This window comes from Amphiura filiformis, chromosome 5 (assembly GCF_039555335.1).
Source record: "Amphiura filiformis chromosome 5, Afil_fr2py, whole genome shotgun sequence".
NCBI lineage: Eukaryota > Metazoa > Echinodermata > Ophiuroidea > Amphilepidida > Amphiuridae > Amphiura > Amphiura filiformis.
This window is the reverse complement of record NC_092632.1, coordinates 75460984-75481401: the sequence shown is the minus strand read 5'-3', so window position 1 is coordinate 75481401 and position 20418 is coordinate 75460984. Positions and strand designations below refer to the sequence as shown.

Here is a 20418-nt window from a genome sequence, read left to right as displayed (position 1 = left end):
CCAGCCCCCCCCACCAAAGTATTTCTGAACACCCCTTAGTAGGCCTAATAATAGGCTACTCACTGCCATATATACCGTACCTTATCCATGTAACTGCCAAGAAGAGTTGTTGTCTATTTTAAGCTGAAATAACAAGGTAAAGTGAAAGAAATCCCACTGGTTAATATTTTGACCATTTAACACGCAATTGTAGGCCTATGGGAGGACATAAAATCATAATAAAAAAAGTTGTGAACAAATTTAGTTGTGTGTAAAGGTTTAAACTCAACCAATAGTGCCTATAAAAAAAGTTATGACTTTATGTCGAAGTTTGAAAAAATTTACCAATTTCAAATAATTATGCCTATTCAATAGGTTATTGATCGTGCATAATATGGCTTTGAGAAATAGAAAAGTTTACATACATTTTAAATGCATGACTCACCCTGTAAGTTTTATAGAGTAAATTATTACAATTTAAAATGAGTACGCTAATTATGAGCGGAAGCAACTAGAACGTACTATTTTAGTGAGGGCGATATGACTCATGCTAAATAGGTAAATCCCTGAACAGTTGACAAATCACTGCAGTATGTGAGCGTTCGCGAACCGCAAACAAAGAGAATTTTCTAATTTTATGAAAAGATGGACGGTGAAGACGATCAAAACCATGTTACCCAAAGTCTCCTGTCAGCTGTGCTAACTGAGACAGCAAATGCTCTAGCAGATGTACTTGAATCGGCAAAAGAACAAATTAAACAAGGTGACTAAAATTGAACCTGACGAATTCTGCAGTTATGGCACTTGCTGTGCATGCAGATGATCTGCACTCCAGCATGCAGCAGCTGTCATAATTAATGCATGAATGTTTGTAATAATAAATGTGATATATCTGTGGCATGGTGGATTGGGCTGTGTAGTGTAGTAAAGAGATTTTTTAATACAAACATGATGTTTCTGAGTCTGAGACTGAGACATTGTTGAATGTTGTTTTTGAGTCTTGAGACAAGTCTAGTTCACCACGTAAACTTGTATGGCTCAAAATTCAGACCGCTCTAGACTTGCTTGCCAGTCCTATATACGCCGTACCTATGTATATTAAGGACTGGCTTTATGCCCATTTTGGATGTCAATGGGAAATACACACTTAACGATTTGCGCCAGGTTAGAAACTTTAAAAAAAAAAATCTTAAAAATTTTATCAATGTATATAAAAGTGGTACCAACCTTATTGTGCTTGCTAATTTAAGACTCGGTTGAAACAAAATTAAGGATCGAATGCATTTTAGTGTCCAAAAGGCAAAATTATCGTCAAAAGTTCTGCGAAATCGCACCCTTATGAAGGGTTCAGAATTGAATCGAACAAAAATATCTGATCTTTATGATCAAAAACACAAAATTACAACTTTAAACATACTATTGGCAAAAGACATTATTACCAAACAATATAGAATAGAAAATTTGACATCATTTTCTCAAATTATTGAAGAAATTTGCTCACTAGACATCGAAAAAGTACGCAATCCAATTCCTGTTCAAACGCGTGAGAAACTGAAAGTGCATAATCCCGACTAGACCGCTCGCCATTTAATAAGTTTACTGCTTTCTGTGTTTTGAAATTTGTTGACGTTTTAACGATCCCCGATTCCCGGTCGATTATTTTAGCTGTGTCACGTCACATGCATGACGCTGGTGGGTACCAACCAAACTTCAGAAAAAACCTCGATCGCCGATAACGATGTGATATGGGACTTACATAGGATTACACAGAGATATTTCTTGCCAAAATTTGACCATTTCTAGGCAAGTTGGCCCTACTTTGTCTGCGTTATGTGAAAAAGGACAGTCTTAAGTAAGTATAAGTGCAACGCTTTTGATGTTTTGATGTTTCGGGAGACTGGGTACACCCATCGTATGTGTGAGTTACGGCTTTTCACAACCCTTAAGATGGTTTATATACCGGCTCCATACATTCGATGTATGTAGAGACTGGGAGGGATAATAAAAAAATGATGGAGCCTATTCTTGACTGTGTAATATTCCTTCACCACATTGCCGTACGGTAACGTAACAGTCTTATACGATGGACATATAGTTTGTGAATGAGGACATCGTATAAGTTCCTTGTACTAAGACGAGTCACCATACCCTACTACTATGATCATGTACATTGTACATGTATAGGTACAATGTATGCCAGGCAAACCTTAGACTTTTTAGTTAACACATTTGCTAGTCAGCGAAATTCGCCTCCTCTAGACCGCGGACCAAACACAATACATATTACATAGAAATTTCAATTTTTTTCAAGAACAGGTCGGTCAAGGAAACCTACATAAATATGTTTTCTATACTTACTTCACTTGACCCAAATATATGATTTTTTATGGTGATGAGCAGTGTTGAAATTTTGGTTGTCCGTCGCCTGGGACAACCAAAACATGCACCGACAACCAAAATAATGCTCTAGTTGTTCGGGCGGACAACCAAAGATCTACAGCCAAAAGTCACTTTTTCCAGCATGTCAGTTTGCTCAAACCTGACACAACTGATGAATTGTTAAATATTTGAGAGTAATTATTCATAAATTACTCCACTTTATTGGTCACATGTAGTTGTTTTAGATTGTGGTACCTTACGGACAACCACAAACTTTGGTGGACAACCAGAAATTACAACCTGGTTGTCCGTGGGACAACCCCTTTTATTTTCTTAATTCGGACACTGGTGATGAGACACTCACTCATGGAATTTTAGAGGGATTTTGATAGCAGTTCCATTAAAAAAAGCAGCTATCATCATGAGACTAAGATCTAGAAACACCCCCGTAATGCTGTTTTTGGGAATTTTGCTAGCAGAATCTTTTTGATGAAGGTCGATCTTTGAAAAGATGTAACTTTGCCACGGAAAGTGCTATGACAAAAAGGTTAAATTCAGTTTTGCCTTTCTTTACTCAAGGGCTTTAATTTGATATGGTATATAAAATGATGCAGTTTGATGGCAAATTTAAATTCACTTGGCATACCTAGACTACATTGTAGCTTAGCTAGTGTAGAAAAATTATTAAATTTGTGTACATCTTGGAACATTCAACTACGGTACGCTTGTTACTCCGCGACTAATCATGTTAATACACGAGCGTACAACGCGCGCCACTGAGCCTATTCTATGTGTCCATATTGCGAGGTTATCTGCGTACAACAGCTTACTACGTACAGCCACGCAAAGAGTATGTTCCACGATGTACACAAATTAAGTAATTTTTCTATAGTAGTCTAGACATCTTCAAGTCCAGACTTCTACTTCTACTTCTACGACGATACTCGACAGGATCCATAAGTAAGGATGTAGTGTCAAGGAAACTGGTCATCTCATGCACGGTGCAAAGTCCAATGTGCTAGGTGCTTTATTTACAAGTTGACAGTCGTCGTGCGAGTAAAAAGTGAACATGCCTAAAGTTACATGGCATTTGAGACAGCTCCCCGGAAGGCCTCTACTGACGGAGAGGTCAGGATTGAAGCGGGGAGGGCATTCCACCAGGTGATTGTTCTGGGGAAAAAGGCGTACTGGTAGAGTTGAATACGAGCAGGAATGATCTGGAATTTGTTAGGGTGGTAGTACCTGGTGTTTGAAGATGGCAGCTGGATAAGGATATGATCTGCATTGATGGCCACAGACTTGGTGACGATTTTGAATATCAGAATTAGGCATGCTGATTTGCGCCGGTTCTCAAGGGACTCCCACTGCAGTTCGTGGAGCATAGATGACACGCTGTCCCGATGATGGTATCTTGAAAGGACGAATCTTGCAGCACGGCGTTGAACCATTTCAAGTCTGTCTGTGTCTTTTTTAGTGTGAGGATTCCATACTGTGCTGGTGTACTCTAGATGAGAGTGGACGAGAGAGATGTAGGCTTGCTGCCGGAGTTTTTGTGGACAGCCTCTGAGGTTGCGTCTGAGCAGGCCTAAGATCTTATTTGCCTTTTTGGTGGTGTTCGATATATGCGCTTGCCAGGAAAGGTTTAGGATATTCATTGACTGATGAGAGCTGGTTTCCTCCCGGGTGGTATTCACGGATGGTGTTGTTTCGACGGAGGGAGAACCTCAGAATGTGGCATTTGTCCACATTAAACTTCATCTGCCACTTGGATGACCACTGGTCCAGACGGTTTAAGTCTTGTTGGAGTAGATCGCAATCGCCAAGGCTGGACACAGGTCTATATAAAAGGCAATCATGCGCGAAGAAACGGAGCTTAGATGAAATCCCAGATGGAATATCGTTGATAAATGATAAGAAGAGTAGTGGCCCAAGGCCGTCCCCTGAGGGACTCCTGAAGTGACATCGACGTATTCAGATGACTGGCCATCAATGACAACCCGTTGAGATCTTTTAGCGAGGAAGTTTTGGATCCAATTAAGCAATGATGCATTCATCCCATAGTGCTGGAGTTTTACAAGCAATCTCTGGTGGGGGACGCGATCAAAGGCTTTACTGAAATCCAATACCACTGCATCTACCTGTTGCCGATCGTTCATGGCCTTTGCAAGATCTTGAGTTGTTGTAATCAGTTGTGACTCACAGGATCTACCTGAACAGAAGCCGTGCTGGAAGTCTGATAAAATCTGGTGCTTGTCATAATGATTCATGATTTGACTATGTATGATATGTTCAATAAGCTTGCTGCATATGGCAGTGATCGAAACGGGGCGGTAATTTGCTGGAACGCTCCTGTCGCCCTTTTTGTAGATTGGCACAATGTTGGCGACCAACCAATCAGAAGGGACTATACCCGTGTCTAAAGATTGCTAGAATATGAAGGTTAATATGGGCGAAATTTCTGTAGCACAATCCCTCAGGATCCGAGCAGGTATCATGTCGGGTCCAGTTGCTTTCCGGACTTGGAGAGACTGGAGAAGTTTCAAGACTCCATCTGATGTCACAATAATGCGGTCCATGGGAGGAGCCACAGGCTTACCTACATGTAGCACTGGAATGTTACATTTGTCTTCTTGAGTAAATACAGATTTGAACTGATTATTGAACGAAGTGGCCTTGCCCTTGGCACTAAAAATAACACTGGAGCCATCTTTCAAAGATGTGATGTTAGTAGTGTCCTGCCTTTTCAAACGAATAAATCTCCAGAATGACTTGTTGTTCTTAACGTCGGTGTCATTGAACATTTTGTTCTGATACTCCCAATAGTTATGGCGAACAGACTTCCTCAAGGTTTTCTGGAATTCCTTGTATTCGCGCCAATCGGTTTCATTGCCTGAGCGGGATGCCTTGTTATACAATCTCTGTTTCCTTTTAGATTTTCTCTTGATTTCATTAGTGATCCATGGATTTGACTGCGAAGTCCTGGACATCTTGGATGGAATATATTGATCCATTGCAGGGACAGACTTAAGTTTCAGTTTTCTACTGGCCCTCCGGGCCAGTGGAATGGCAGATCTAGTGGCCCTGCAATAAATTTACTGGCCCAGCTTTTTCAATATGTTCAAACAAAAAAAAAACTAATTTTTTTCTTGGTGTTTTGGGGGAAAATCTATATCAATTTTAATAATTTGCCATAAAAATGTGTATTACCGGTATATATCACAAGTTAAAAAAAAATCAAAATTATTTGATATCAGAAGGACATTCCTCGTTTTCAAAATGCAATCGATATGTCTGATGTGCTCTAAAGTCCCACAAAAAACATGTGGAAATGTCGCTATCCGAGTCCTTAAAGTCAAGCAAACCGTAACGCGCGAAAATGTGGACAAATAAGGCCTATACACTAATTAATTTTGGTTACTAGATGTTGAATATCTGTCTTAAATGTTCTTACAATTGATTTTGTGCTGAAATGCGCGCAAAATTTTTGACTTTCATCGCTTGGAGGGGCGCAGAATAGATGCTGAATTGGTCAATGTGGTGCCCCCTAAGGGTGGCGCCGGGGCATGTTGCCCCCTCTGACCCCGTGAGTTTACGCCACTGGTCCTGCCTTTGTTAGTTCCAAAAGTTGACAAAGTTTCAAATATGATGCGTATCGCTATCATCATCAGATAGAGCTTGGAAGTAGTAGGCTACGTAGGCCTACTATCACCGTAAAAAGCGGCCGTATATTTCCAACTTGCTAGAAATGCAAGAATAACAATATAATATACAAAAAATCATTGAATAAAGATATAAATTACAGGTGACTGGCGGAGCAGAAACTATGTAAATAATGTCCATGACTGATTATATCTTGTCTCATGTGTTGGCTCAAAAATCTAGTGGCCCGCCGGGCCAGCGTTGTTGGAAGTTTACTGGCCCGATGCAAAATCCACTGGCCCAGGGCCACCGGGCCACTGCTTAAATCCGTCCCTGATCCATTGTGGCGTCTCCTTCAGTCACCTAACCAGTCCACTTTCCAGTCATTTTTTAGCTGCGTATTCATCTTGTATATAGTTTTGGATCAGCACCAGTCCTTGTCTGCACTTGCTTGAATGCACTACAACTATAGTACTTAGTAGGAATTCCAATTGAATGAACGCAGCTTTCAATAGCGTGACGGAACATTTGTGTACACTGTGCGATGTATGCCAGCGTGTGCGACTGTGCGTGAGTAACGCGGAAGTGAATCCAACCATGCCAACGCACTCGTGACTGGTTAGCATTGTATCCAAGGTTGTGCGTTCGCGTTGTAGTTTGAAATATTTAAAGCGATTATACAATCGCTGTTGGATCGAGTACAGCTGTTGAAAGCTGCGTTCATTCGATTGAAATTCCTACTATAAATGTGCGAGTATACACAAGCGGAGGTTTCTGCACAGTAGGCCTATTGGAAGATCTACATGTATGATGATGATGATGATGATGATGATAATGGTAGCCCTTGCCTGCGAAATTTTGATTTCCCTGCACAATTTCATTTCCTCTGCAAAATTTGAGTTTTTCCGCACAATTTTCGTATAAAACAAAAACGGTCATTTTGTTGAATTGTCAGGCTTTTTTGAAGCATCACCATTGTTGTCACAGTCATGTCAATCATTTGCTAATCTGTCTTGTACAAGTGTTGCTTATAGTTTCGCGTATTTATCATCATCTTAAATGTTTGTCTTTACACGTGTAAAGAAACTTTGAGGCCTATATTTATGTTGGAATTAATGCTATGTAGTGGGGTTGACAGTATTGATTCTGTGACCAAATCACAGGGAATAAGAATTGAAAATAGTATCTTATAATTTTACACTTTGAAGCATGGATAATCATTTAAGAAGTATGCAACCTTGTCAAATGTTGGGTGCTTTTCAAAATGGCTGCCAAACTGCTTTATTGTCAAAATTGATCATGGCTTTGTTCTAAATTTAGGACATTTTCGTCCTGTATACAAAAGAATAGAAATATATCCTGATGCTCTCAAAGTCTGTTTTGTATCAAAATAGGCAGATCTATATCTTTTAAAATCACTCAAGGAAACTAAAAAGATTTTGCACTGAGGAAGAAAGAATATATATTCCAATTGTGAAAGAAAATTCTGAACCATCGCAGCCAGGTTCAGCTCCCCTAGTTCCAACTTCCCATACTGGTAGCCAAGATACAGTGGCTTTGTTAAGGGTTGTGGCACCTAGGGGCAAGGAATGCCCCCGCAATTCTTGAAACAATTGCAAAATTGTACCACTAGCATTGACAGTTAAATTTTGGTCTTAAAATGGTCTTTCAAATGACTATTTATGTTGCAATGCGAGCAAAATGCACAGAAATGTTGATATATGGTGACACTAACTTGGTCGATTCGGTGCCCTCCTAAGATGGCGTCCAAGGCATGTGCCCTCACTTGCCCCCCCAGCTACACCACTACCAAAACAACAATGTTAGAAATGAGCTCAAATAAAATTTGAATAGTCAAGAGAACAAACAGGAATGGCCTGGGCTCAAACTCGCATTGTCACACACAAATGCACCAGAGTCTCCTAATCACCGACTGAGCTTAGTTTGTGTAAACATACATGTAGAGCTACATGTATGTACAGCCCTGGTACTAAAATATCTGTATGGCATTTGCATAAATTTCAAATGACAAAATAATGCAAAATGCCAAAAGGAGTAACATTCTGTTCCTAAGAGTAGGCCAAACATGTTACTTTTTGATATTTAGTTCCTACTTCCTAACCCATCTTTCAAGTTCTTGATTTAAATAATTGTACTAGAAATAAAATTGATTTGCTTTTTATATTTCTAGTTTTAGTTGACAGCTTCATGACATCTCATGTTGGAAGCCTTGGCAAAGGAATAGGAATATATTTCTCAGCATTTTCCAGGTAAATATTTAAATTAACTTTACATTCTTCTAGTAGTCGCCCACATATTTAATATTAAATGTTTCCTTGTTATGATAAAAATATAAAATTTTGTGTATTTTTTGTTTCCTAGGTTGGGTATTACCTCAAAAAGTAGTCTCGATGGTCTACTGGAACAGAACTTTAGGTACACAGAAGTTCAAGATGCGTATACAGAACTTGATGATGTTGAGGTGAGTGAGACAGTCTGTACATTTATGCTGTCCTTCAAACCATAAGCAGTGGCATCAAGGGGACACATCCAACCCCCTTATATTTCCATGGGGGGAGTCCTCCCTAAAAATCCTAAGAAGAAAACTAAAGTAATGATTGCCATGAGCATCTTCATTTTTAACCCGAAAAGTGAACATTATGGGCACTTTGCACACCCTAGCCCATCAAATAGCAAAATTGCAAATTTCTCCCTATACATATGTATATTTTAATGCTTCTGCTACCACTGCTTCAAACAGCTATTTGGTTTGAGATAAGATATTTTGTTGTGATGCTTTTAAGTTATGAATGCAACAGCATGCCCTATATGGTTAGTTTTTTCACCTTCAAAAGTTGGGTCTCAAATTATTAGGTAAATAATTTCTTTCCTGAAGGCACCATGTCAACAATGCTTTTGCCTTGTGAAATTACCGACATCGTTCATCATTATCTGCGATTCCTTTTCTCAGATGAAGGCACCAGATGAATCAATCCCCTCCCTTTTACACGATACTAACCATTTTACATGCTACTGCTATGTGGAGTTTTATTGTCAAGATCTTTAAGACATGAAATAGTTTCTCTATCTCTGACTATTATAAAGCTTTATCATTCTACATATGGGTCTAGTAGTTTATTGCAGGATAGGTTAGCCACATTTGCAAATATGATAAATTTGAATGACTTGATCCTGATCCTCAATTCGAACTCGTGAGAGAATGCTTGTGATAATATACCTGAATATAACTTGATGGTAAATCAGAGTCATATATGATGAACATTCAGGGTCAGAAATTCGCAACCAAGTGCGATTCTCCCAGTGGAATTTTGCAAGGATCCATGGACTTGCCATATAACTTTGTATGATAAATTGAAATATTTACGAGAATCCATTTAGATTCTTGCGATTTTGTTGACGAGAATCTTTGCGAGAATGGATTCTCGGATTCTCACCGAATTTCTGACCCTGACATTTAACAAAATGATTTTTAAACTTATCATTGCTTGTATCTGATGTCATAATTTTACAGAAAGAATGGGACAATTTTCTACATGAAATTGACCATCAACTCAAGGGAGACCAATCTACTAGTCAACTAACTGTTGGTTCTCAAGGGCCATGCAATATGCAACTCATAGATGCAAGGACTGAAAGGTTGGTGTAATGTGTGTGTATATAATAATGTGCATCAGCTGATAAGATGCGTTAAACATCCCAAGGGCTTGTTTCTGACACTTCACCTCTTCATTGGCGGTTTGTCCTGATCATAATATATGATATGTGCTCTTTTAAACCTTTTATTAGTCACAATATCAATATTTTGAAACCCAACATTCACATAACTAAGGCCCACAAAATAAGCAAGTCTTTATTGTTGAGTTTGCAATGTAGACTGGCAACAGCTTTTTGTACATTGAAAATAAATTTCCCATTAAAAAAGGTCAAAAATACTAGCCTGTGTATTGTCTAAAAAGTAGCTACAAAATGATGAACGGAAGCAACAAAAAGAAGTCTGTAGATATCTGACATATTCACAAAAGTGATACATGTTGTTAAGGGAAGGGGTATGAACGTTTGGACAGTATTTATTGTGGGACATTAGAGCACATCAGACATATCGAATCGCATTCTGAATACGAAGAATGTCCTTCTGATATCAATTAATTTTGATTTTTTGAAATTCTCAATGTAATACACATTTTATGGCAAATCATTAAAAATTGATATTTTTGATATTTAACAGTACTCGAAGTAAACTTTATAAATCTGATGATTTATACTTAACGTGTATGTAGGTGGGATGAAATGCCGACGATCAATTGAAAATTTTGACCTATTCAGTATTGAAGATATGGATTTTTTTCCCAAAACACCAAAAAAAATTAGGTCTTTTGGGAAAAAATCCATATCTTCAATATGAAAGGTCAAAATTTTCAATTGATCGCTGGCTTTTCCTCCAGCTACATACACTTTAAGAATATATCATTAGATTTATAAAATTTGCTTCGAGGACTGTTATATATCAAAAATTGAAAAATATCAAATTTTAATAATTTGTCATAAAATTTGTATTATATCGTGATTTTCAAAAAATAAAAATTATTTGATATCAGAAAGACATTATTCGTATTCAGAATGCAATTCGATACGTCTGAGGTGCTCTCATGTCCCATAAAAAATACTGTCGAAACGCTCATTTCAGATCCCTTAACTGTTTAGAAAAGGCTTGCTTTCTTAAAATAAAAATGTATTAAAATTTTGCTATTATACTAAAGATTAAAGTTTGCATTTTTCTTGTGTTGGGAAAAAAAAGAAAAACACATATTCTGCAATAGACTTCAGCCTTTTACTATCACTGGAAACATACTGTTGTTGTCGTTTATCTGTGATATTTTGTTTAATTTATTAGGTCTACCACACTCCAGGACTTCCTACCAAAAGGTCATCTACACTTGGTGCTTCTACGTCACTTTGCGTGACTACCATGACGTGATCACCTCCAGCAGATCTCCAGTAGAGAACAAGAGATCAAAGCTGCAGGGGGTCACATCATTGTTATCTCATTTGGGTCAATAGAGGGCAGTAGACAATGGTTGGATGTGACTGGATGCCAATATGATATGTTACTAGATACAGACCGAAAGGTATGTGACCTTTGGTTCCATCGCCATTCCCCTGGGTCTGTCATGGGGTGGGGACCAAATGTGATGCTGCTAAAATTGACATTGGTCAATACCCTGGGTCTGTCATGCCCATCTTGGGTGAACCACTCGTCGGACCACCCGATAATCTGGCCTCCTGTTCACGGGTGGGTGGTTTACCGTAACTTAATGAGAAATAAATCTAATATTATATTGGAACTTACTTATTGCAGGGATGAGTTTTAAGGTGTGAGAGTGCAATCGCACATCATTAAATGCACACTTTAAATCGCCTGTCCGAGTGTGATTTATAGCACACCTCATTCCTAAACTTCTTGCCAATTTCATAGCACACCCTGTGACTAGTAACTTACTAGTCTCAGGCACACCTGATAGCCATTCCCAGCTTGCTTCTTTGTATCTGGAACCAGAAGACTTCATCAGGCAAAAACTGGTCACATGATAGGTGGCTAGGTATTGTCTTGATGGCCTGATCTCATGCATACAATAAGTTATAGGGTAGTACTTCCTTGTTCAGTGATGGTTCCAGATGCAATGTAGAAAGTGTATTCCAGTATTAGATTGATTTTCTAAATTGTTTCAAGTAATTTCAAGTACTAAATGTCCGAGAACATTCACTCATAAAGGGCTAATCATTAATAAAGTATTAAAGTTGCATGTTAAACTCACAACATATAAAGTACATTCATGTAAAATTTGGCAGCACAGGCTAATACAATACACAAAACTTATCAAGAGATATTTTATTTATTTCAGTTGTACTGTGCTGTTGGTCTTGGGCGCTCAGTTTCCAAAGTGTGGAATATACAGACATTAATCTACTATGCAGAGCAGAAGGCTGCCGGCAGAACATTACCAAAGAAGTTTGAAAATGTTGAGGATGATCCACATCAGGTAAATGAACTCTCTTCAAGCGGGTGTCGACTGCAGACGACATGTTTCCAAAAAATTTTAAAATTCAAAAATTTCAGAAATGTAAATTTTCATGACCATATTTGGAATCAGCATGAAAATGCATTAAAACGAGTACAAACAAGCCTAGTATTGGTCCAGTAGTTCTTAAGATAGCTCTTGATATTTTGAGAAAATATTTCAAAACTTCAACTTTTTCCGTTGAAGCGCATGTCTAGCACGCAGAGCATTAAGAATACAATCTAAAAAGGGGGTTGTGAAACCTTAATTTTGAATCCCTATTGCGATATTGTCCCTGTTCCAAATGAGTTTGGAATAGGTAAGTACTATAAAATGTGACCGACCGTCCATCAAAAATAGGATGTAAAGTCGGCTGTACTGTTTTTGAGATACCGGACAGGCAAATTCTCCTCAAAATAAGCTTCACAGTGATATATTGAAATCCATATTACTTGTTTGGAAGGGAGAAACATATCAATAAATAGGTTGAGATATCCTTCTTCCGGTTGACATTACTGCCTTTTTGAGGGGGATAGTCGAAATGAGCTCTGTTTGCTGTGTGTGTGCATGTAGGTTTATGCGGGGTTTATGTCAGCGAGCACATAATTTATTCAGTACTCTATTATTCCATAAAAATAAATGTTAAAAAAAATCTAATCTGGATTTGATTGCTGTCCAAAATAGTGAACCAAATTGACATTATTTAACTATTGAACCCTGATTGCACACTGTCCAGATTGAAAATTTTCAGAAGAACTCTTACTGCTATCAGCCAATTGCCTGGACTTTTCAATCTTGACAACATTGCATATCTTGACAACTTGCAGCAGAGCAAGTGTTAATGAAGGCCAGCAATTTCATCACTTACATTAAATTGGTTATTAGATTCAGCATTATTAAATCCATGCAAAATAAATGTTTAGGTGTGAATTTGTCCGAATTCAATATAAATTTGATTTCATTTTTTTCCAGATGGGTGGTGATTTCATCATTGACAAGGATGGCAATATGGCTCTCATCCACTGCAGTACATCACCAACAGATAGACCTTCTGTTGATGAACTTCTGAAGGCTTTGCAGGTTTGTAATATGAGTTTTTAAGATTCTTATGAAGTGCTCATTAGTAACATACCAATTTACCACTAGAGCTTTATTAACACATATCATCTATAATTTGGAATTTTCTTCTTTCAAAACCAAGATTGACAGTGACCTAACAGTTTTGTACGTCTTGGACGACATACTTCTTCAGACTGAAGAAGTATGTACAAGAAAACTGCAAATTAGAAAGAAGAAAACTGCAAATTATAATTATCTACAAACCTGGTGAATCTCTTCACATATCATGTATGTATTGAAATGGTGGTGTAACTGGGTGGTATCAGCTTAGCCATCAGTCAGGATCTTTCCCCCAATTGTGCTACCTCATTTGAGCTTGCAGTTTATACATGTTTTTTACATTAACATTTCAGACCCCCCCCCCCCCCCACATTTTTTCCCTCCCACACTCTTTATAAAAAGTTAGTTATGCTAATAAGATAGAATAGAGAAAAGATTATGAGAGACCAGATACAATATAAAAGTAAATAGTTGAAAATGAATGAGAGTAATTTGGTCCATTCACACTTGGATCAACCTTAACCCAATACATAACTCTACCCTCAACAGTCGCCACTACTAACAAAAAAAGTTATTTTAAAATTAGGCCAAAATCAGGTTGGATCAAAATGATTTCCATTCATGAAGGGCATATGCACTTGATTTCTTCAACCACTTTACCTTCCACTAATGCATCTGTTATCTTCCACTTACATATGTTACAGGGACTAAGAAAGAGAAGCCGTTTTGCCAGTACAGTCAATGAATCATCACCAAGAAAGCGTATGTGCCCAGACCTCACAAACAACTTGTTATAAATGCATCCAGTATCATTCCAGCCATTGTATAATGAACTAATGAACTAATAGAGGCCGTCAGCGTGATGTCATATGCCGCCATCTTGTGGGTACACGCTGTGATGGTCGTTTGATCTCCATGCGTGAACAGCAAAATCACTGCGTTGATGCGTGATAACAGCTGTGTGGCAAGCTGCGCCCTGTGCGTAGTGTTCGACGCATGAACACGCAGATCAATTGTACCCACAAGATGGCGAAAGGCTGACGGCCTCTACTGAAGTGCTAATATCTTAATGAAACAGTGGTTTGACAACTAAAACCAATTTGAGAAAATGTTAACTTTTTATTGGTATTGCTGAATGTTTAGTTTAATACCATGCTCCAGTGGTGTGACAATTAAATCAATTTGGTAAACATTTAACTTTTATTAGTTCATTAATATTAGAAATAGAAATAATATTATGATCAATGCAAGGAATCAATATCATAGTCAAATCTATGTATATAAGTAATATTTTAGTAAACTAATATATTGTCAATTTGAAAATCTGCCATGTAGCTTCTAGTCAAGCAATATATATAGGAGTGGTCAACTTAATGATCATAATATATTTCATAAGCTTCCAGGCTCTTTTGTTTCAATATCTTCACTACAACTGTACAAATTCTGTATTTATGAAGGGCCAAGTTGAAACCGTGCAACGGAAACTTAGTCTGGATGTTCCAACAGAATTTGCATAGGATTGTGATAAGAAGATTAAGGCCAGTAAAACAGTGAAACTGGAAGTGTATTTTATCATTATAAGTATTGTTTTTGGTTTCTACCATTTGTTGCAGGCATAAGGCCAAAAAAAATTATTGTTGTGTTGCCCTCAAACGGGAAAGTTGGGTCGGACGGTCGGATTTCTTTTTCTTTCTTTTTTTTTCAAACCTTCAGTTGTTTAAAAATCCCCTCAAATATTAAATAATGCTTCTTCAGTTAGGAAACATTTGTCAATTTTGGCTCCTGGATACCTGTTAGAGATCAATTAAAGACTAGTCTTTCAATAAAATATTAATTTTAAGTGAAAAACATTGATTTTTTAAACAAATCTGTAAAAATCATCACTAAAAAAAAAAATTAGGGTGGGGCGGTTGAGGGCAACACAACAATTTTTTTTTTTTTTGCCTAATGTACAGTTATTTTGTTGCAAAGGTAATGTACATGCAGTTACTTTATAACTTTGTATTTGTTTTATGAAATGTGACACGGTCTGGTCCAAAGGAGGCATTTTTGAAAATTAAGTTACTGTAATTATTACATTAAAAATACAATAAGCTATCATTTACTGAAAATACCAAAGGCCTAGCATAATTTGTTCTAAAGTTATGAAGTTTTTTGATGTATATTTTCTTATGTATTTTATTGTGTTTTAACTCCAGTTTTTACCTTGATCTTAGTTTCAAATTTGTCGCCCTTGACCCCATGGACTAGATTGTGTCACATATAATGAAAGTAAATATTTTTATGGAATTGTTAACTATGAATTGGTAAATTATTTATGTACCATATTCAACTTAGAATTAGTCCATAACCTTTGCGTATCACACCACATCATATGAGAATTAGTCCATAATCTTTGCGTATCACACCACCACATATGTGCATCCCGGAATAATTCTGGTTGACCCTGCTTACAAGTATACCCCTAACCCTAACCCACCCTAATTATAACCCTAACCCTATTAACCCACCCTAATTATAGCCATAACCGGATAAGTGCTTATTTCGAACACTGGCCATAACCCTAAAACACAGGGTGTGCAGGGGAAACCAGAATTGTACTGGCATCCCAATAAAATTGCTCTTTAGATGACATACACACAGGCATGTAGGTTATTGATATCCATCAATGACTTCCATGTGTGAATGCTTATTATTATGCTCCGAGTCGATGACCATCAATAATATGGGTACAAATCCCTTCAGGCAACAAAAGCCCTGTTCTACAGGCCCGGCCAACCAAGAAGTGGTGCTTTGGAGAAATTATTGTTATTTTTTAACTTTGCTAAAATCCTGTAAAATCAGCCATTTTGGGGCCAAAATTAACAATGTTAATTTTAGCTGAACGTTTTTTAGAAAATATGTTTGCAAAAAACTTCAGATTTTGGTGAAATTTAAGGGTAATTTTAGTCTCCTGAAAAAAACCCGCCCAACCCTACTTAAATCTGTCCATGTGTCTGCCCATAGAACAGGGTTTTTTTGTAGCCTTTTCCCAGTTTTTTTTAATGTAAACTTCCCAAGTGTTACCGATTTTGTTCTTATTAAAGTATGGTCTTGGTTTTTCATCATCCGCATAAGATTGTACCCTGATGATTTACCAAATTTCATTCAAACAAGTGTAAAAGAAAGGAAATGCTTCTGATCATTCCGCTTTTCAAAAGCAAAAGTGGTATCTAGCTGTGAAATGGTCTGTGACTGAACAATGCAGGAGTCTTTTAGAAGGTGCCTAAAATGCAATTAGTTTACATTGAAATGTTATCAGCAATGTTGTGATATTAGTTGCTTCTGTAAGCTGTTATGTATTGAATTACTGGCAAGGTAAATGCCAAATGATTTTTAAATAAAGCAAGAACAACATTAAAGAAGCTGTCTTATAGGTGGTTTTGATGTTTTTTGTATGAAGTAAAGTTAAGTACCTGGTAATTCTAAACGCACCAATGCAAAGCAGTATCAAAAGAAGAGCCTTAGGTGAGTCAAGTGCAGGCACAACTATAGACCCTATCGAATACTACGTCACTCTTCCTCATTTAAATAATATTCTGTCCACCATAAGGTACCGGCCACAGGGCAATTCGCACGATAATACAATAAAACATGTGATGGGTATGAATGGATTTGGAATCGAACTAGACACCTGTTCCTCTGTCACTTAAAACTTAGAACCAACATGGCTGCCATTTCAATTGTTATACCGTTGGGCTTGAGTTTATTCAATACGGTCTATATAGTGCGCGAAAGAATTATGGTACCAGTTATATTCACCCCTTTGGGTATTTGGATTGTTGTGTCTTTATTTCTTGAATGATTTCAACAAATGAGGTCTTAAATTTGAGCTAAAAGAGGCAGCTATTCCAATTATGGAAGGGAGACCAATATTTTGGACTGGCCTTCCATTCTGTCAAGTCAAAATTGAAGTTTATTAACTATGTGCAACCCATATCTTTTTGTATTGTGCTTGGCTCTTTAATTACGGTTTTGTAGCACATCTGCAACTAGTCCAATTTCTTGTATTGGGGATTGGAGCTGCACCCAAGTTGAGGGGTCGGATGTAATTTTTCTCTTATTTGAGGGGGTCAAACAGATCTACCCATAGACCCTACAGTAGGGTCTTATAAGTATAACCCGGGGGTACTCAGTAAAAATGACCATACGGGGCGTGCATAAACATGGGTAGCATTTTCGGCCTTCTGGTATATCAATGACCCCTTTTTAAAGCCTATTTTGGTATATGAATGGGTCTTAATTTGTAAAAACTAAGACAATTTTGGTTAAATTCGGCCGAAAATTTTGACTTTTGGTATATCAATGGGTCCAAATTTCTTGAAAAATTGGTATATTTATGGGTCCACTTCCAAAATCTCAGCGGCACGTCCCTACCAAAACCAAACTTGAGTACCCCCCACCGGGTATAACCACACTGGCCCCACATTGTAATGGGGCCAAAAAGTAATACAAGACACAACCAAACATAATTTTCCTATATAATGTACACATTTTGTATACAATTTATTAGAAGCAGATAAAGCAGCATGTTTTGTTCAATTTTAATATTTAATAATAAATATATACAGAATATAATTATGAACAATAAATGCCAATCTAATACATACACATGTACACAATAGTGCAGTGCATAACAAATTTGATTTTGGAAGTTCTTTTGTATTTTTTGTTTCTTTTTTTTTTAACTTCCAATATCAACCATACAAATCTTTCAAAAATTATTTCCTTTTTCAGTGTTAGCTGATGTTTTGAATTTTGCAAAAACAAAATCAAAAGTAATTCTTTAGATCATTATTTGAAATTCCAATCTTCAATCTTTCTACCAATTACATAAATATAAAGGAAACTGATGAATCAATCTTTAGAAAAAAAAGGTTAAGAACATACAGGGCTTGAAATAATGTGAATTATCAGCTAGATAGTAAACATCATTTAATACCAGAAATGAAAACAATTGTTTCTTTTTCTGCTGTTTAACTTTTACTGATAAGCTCCTCAAACTGCTGACCTACAAGCATTTGTAATTACAGTCTAACTCTTGAATGCAAACTTTCCCTAAACTCTTTGTTAAGTTTTAAGCACACACCCTGTTTTATGTATTCCAAACCCAGATTATATTAAATAACTTACTAAAACTTACATACTAAAATGAGTGGCCCTGACAATTTTGTGTTAACATGGTTCCACCGTAGTAGCCTGTATAAAGATTCAAATTATTTCAAGCCCTGTGAAAAGTCCAACATTCTGGTGCTAACTATGTAATGCAAGTGAACTATATCAGAGCATATATACTACCTACAAGTACACATAGGGTCAGTCCATGTCAAAACAGATTGAGTGTACACCCATCCTCTTTGATTTTGCTCTCCTTTGGCTCAGGGGTACCTTTTATGGATCCCTAGGTGAGGTCACAAGAAAAAAATTCAAATTCCATTTCGTTTGCGAATGGCGGGCAATCAAAGTTTGGCGACCTCGACCAAAATTGGGAATTTAAGGGGTCCAAATGACAAAGCGCTCTCTTTGAGGGGCACTTTCTTCTTAATTGAATCAGTTGTGATCCTCTTTTTGAATGTGGTCACTCACTGGCTGTGTCTGTAATACCTAATGCCAAAAAAGATAGATTTCGGAATTTCGTTGGGATTTCAGAGGGGGTCAAAATCAGCACTTCGTACTGTTCAATCAAATTATCTTGATTTTGAAGGACCCATGATAATGTCACAGTGCACTTATAGGTCCTAATTATGTTCAGAATGGATTAACCATATGCCAATGTCTATGAGCAATTCAAAAAGAGAAATTTCTAGACCCTACAGAATTTTAGGCCACCCCTAAAGTGGTTCAGCCACAAATGGCGCTTAAAATCTGCAAATTTTGACCCCTAATAACTTTAGGTGTACACCAGATATGAATTTCTAGTCTTTTGCATCTGAAAGAATGTAGTTTAATGTTACTAGGAACATAAGATTTGTTTTGTATTTTTTGTGTTTTAGTATTAAGTTGACGCTTTCAAAAATAGTCATTTAGCCATGCATACAGGATACGGTACAAAATGCCAATTTTAGTATGATATTTTTTTATATTTTTGATCACTTTATAGCCATTTGTATTATTTATCCTGATATTTCAAGTTGCTCTTGAGTCAAGTAATAAGAAAAACTACTTTCTAATCCTCTGTATGGATTTTTAAGGGGTCAAAAATGCACTTCCTGGCAACGATGCACATGCAAAGTACAGGTTATGGGGGTCAAATTTTCAGAATGCTCCCAATTATGTCAAGTAATATATCAAATTACTCGTATGGTCATGAGGATTCCAAAAATTTATAGTTTGTTATGTGTCAGACCTTTCAGGAGGGCGCTATGATGAAAAATGTTCATAGGTCAACAACCTTTTTGAATTCTGACCATAGTTAACAACGTCTGATTTTGGTGTCTAATTATATATGTTTTCTTGCATGAGAAATACAACTAAAGCAAATTAAAACTAGAGCGATAACCGCACCATAGCTGAACCATGTGGCTTCGGCAGTATATTGTGGTAGGCCTATACCACTGTCACCCGGAGGTATGACCGCCCGAGTGGTGTTAATGAAAGAGGAGAAGTAAAGAATATAAAATGAACTAGAGGAACTGTGCCCTTTGCAAGGGCACGAGGTACCGTAAGTTAGGCGGATGACTGTGACGATCTGATCAAGCAGCAATACTGTGCAGGATAGGGCTAGTATTAATTTTAATCAGACTGTTTCATTAATTGCCGTTTTAATATAGGCCTACCTTGATCGTGAGAAGCTGGCATTTTGAAAACTTGACTTTTGGCCTCTGTATGACCCCCTTAATGAATTTTAAAATATTTAAAACATGTTAAGAATGTCATAAGGATCATTGCATTTAAATTCCAGCTCAATTGAAGCATTTTCAAAACATGACCTTTGACCCCTTTATTGCCCCTTAATGACCTTAAATGAATTTTAAAATATTTTCAACATGTTTAGAATGTCATACGGATCATTATGTTTAAATTTCAGCTCAATCGAGTATTTTGAAAAACGTGACCTTTGACCCCTTTATGACCTCTTAAGGACCTTAAATGAATCTTAAAATATTTTTTTAATGTTTAGAATGTCATAAGGATCATTGCATTAAAATTGCAGCTCAATTGGAGCATTTTGAAAACCTTGACCTTT

General features: G+C 37.1%; 1 protein-coding gene across 1 annotated transcript; it reads left to right on the top strand.

Moving 5' to 3' along the window:
- The first annotated feature begins 528 nt into the window (after nt 1-528).
- Nucleotides 529-16597, top strand: LOC140153719 (uncharacterized). The gene is made up of 8 exons (XM_072176545.1): nt 529-742; nt 8189-8267; nt 8380-8479; nt 9530-9654; nt 10910-11144; nt 11919-12056; nt 13047-13154; nt 13898-16597. The coding sequence occupies exons 1-8, from the start codon at nt 625-627 to the stop codon at nt 13988-13990; spliced, it is 996 nt and encodes a 331-aa protein (XP_072032646.1). The 5' UTR covers nt 529-624; the 3' UTR covers nt 13991-16597.
- The last annotated feature ends 3821 nt before the right edge of the window (nt 16598-20418 follow it).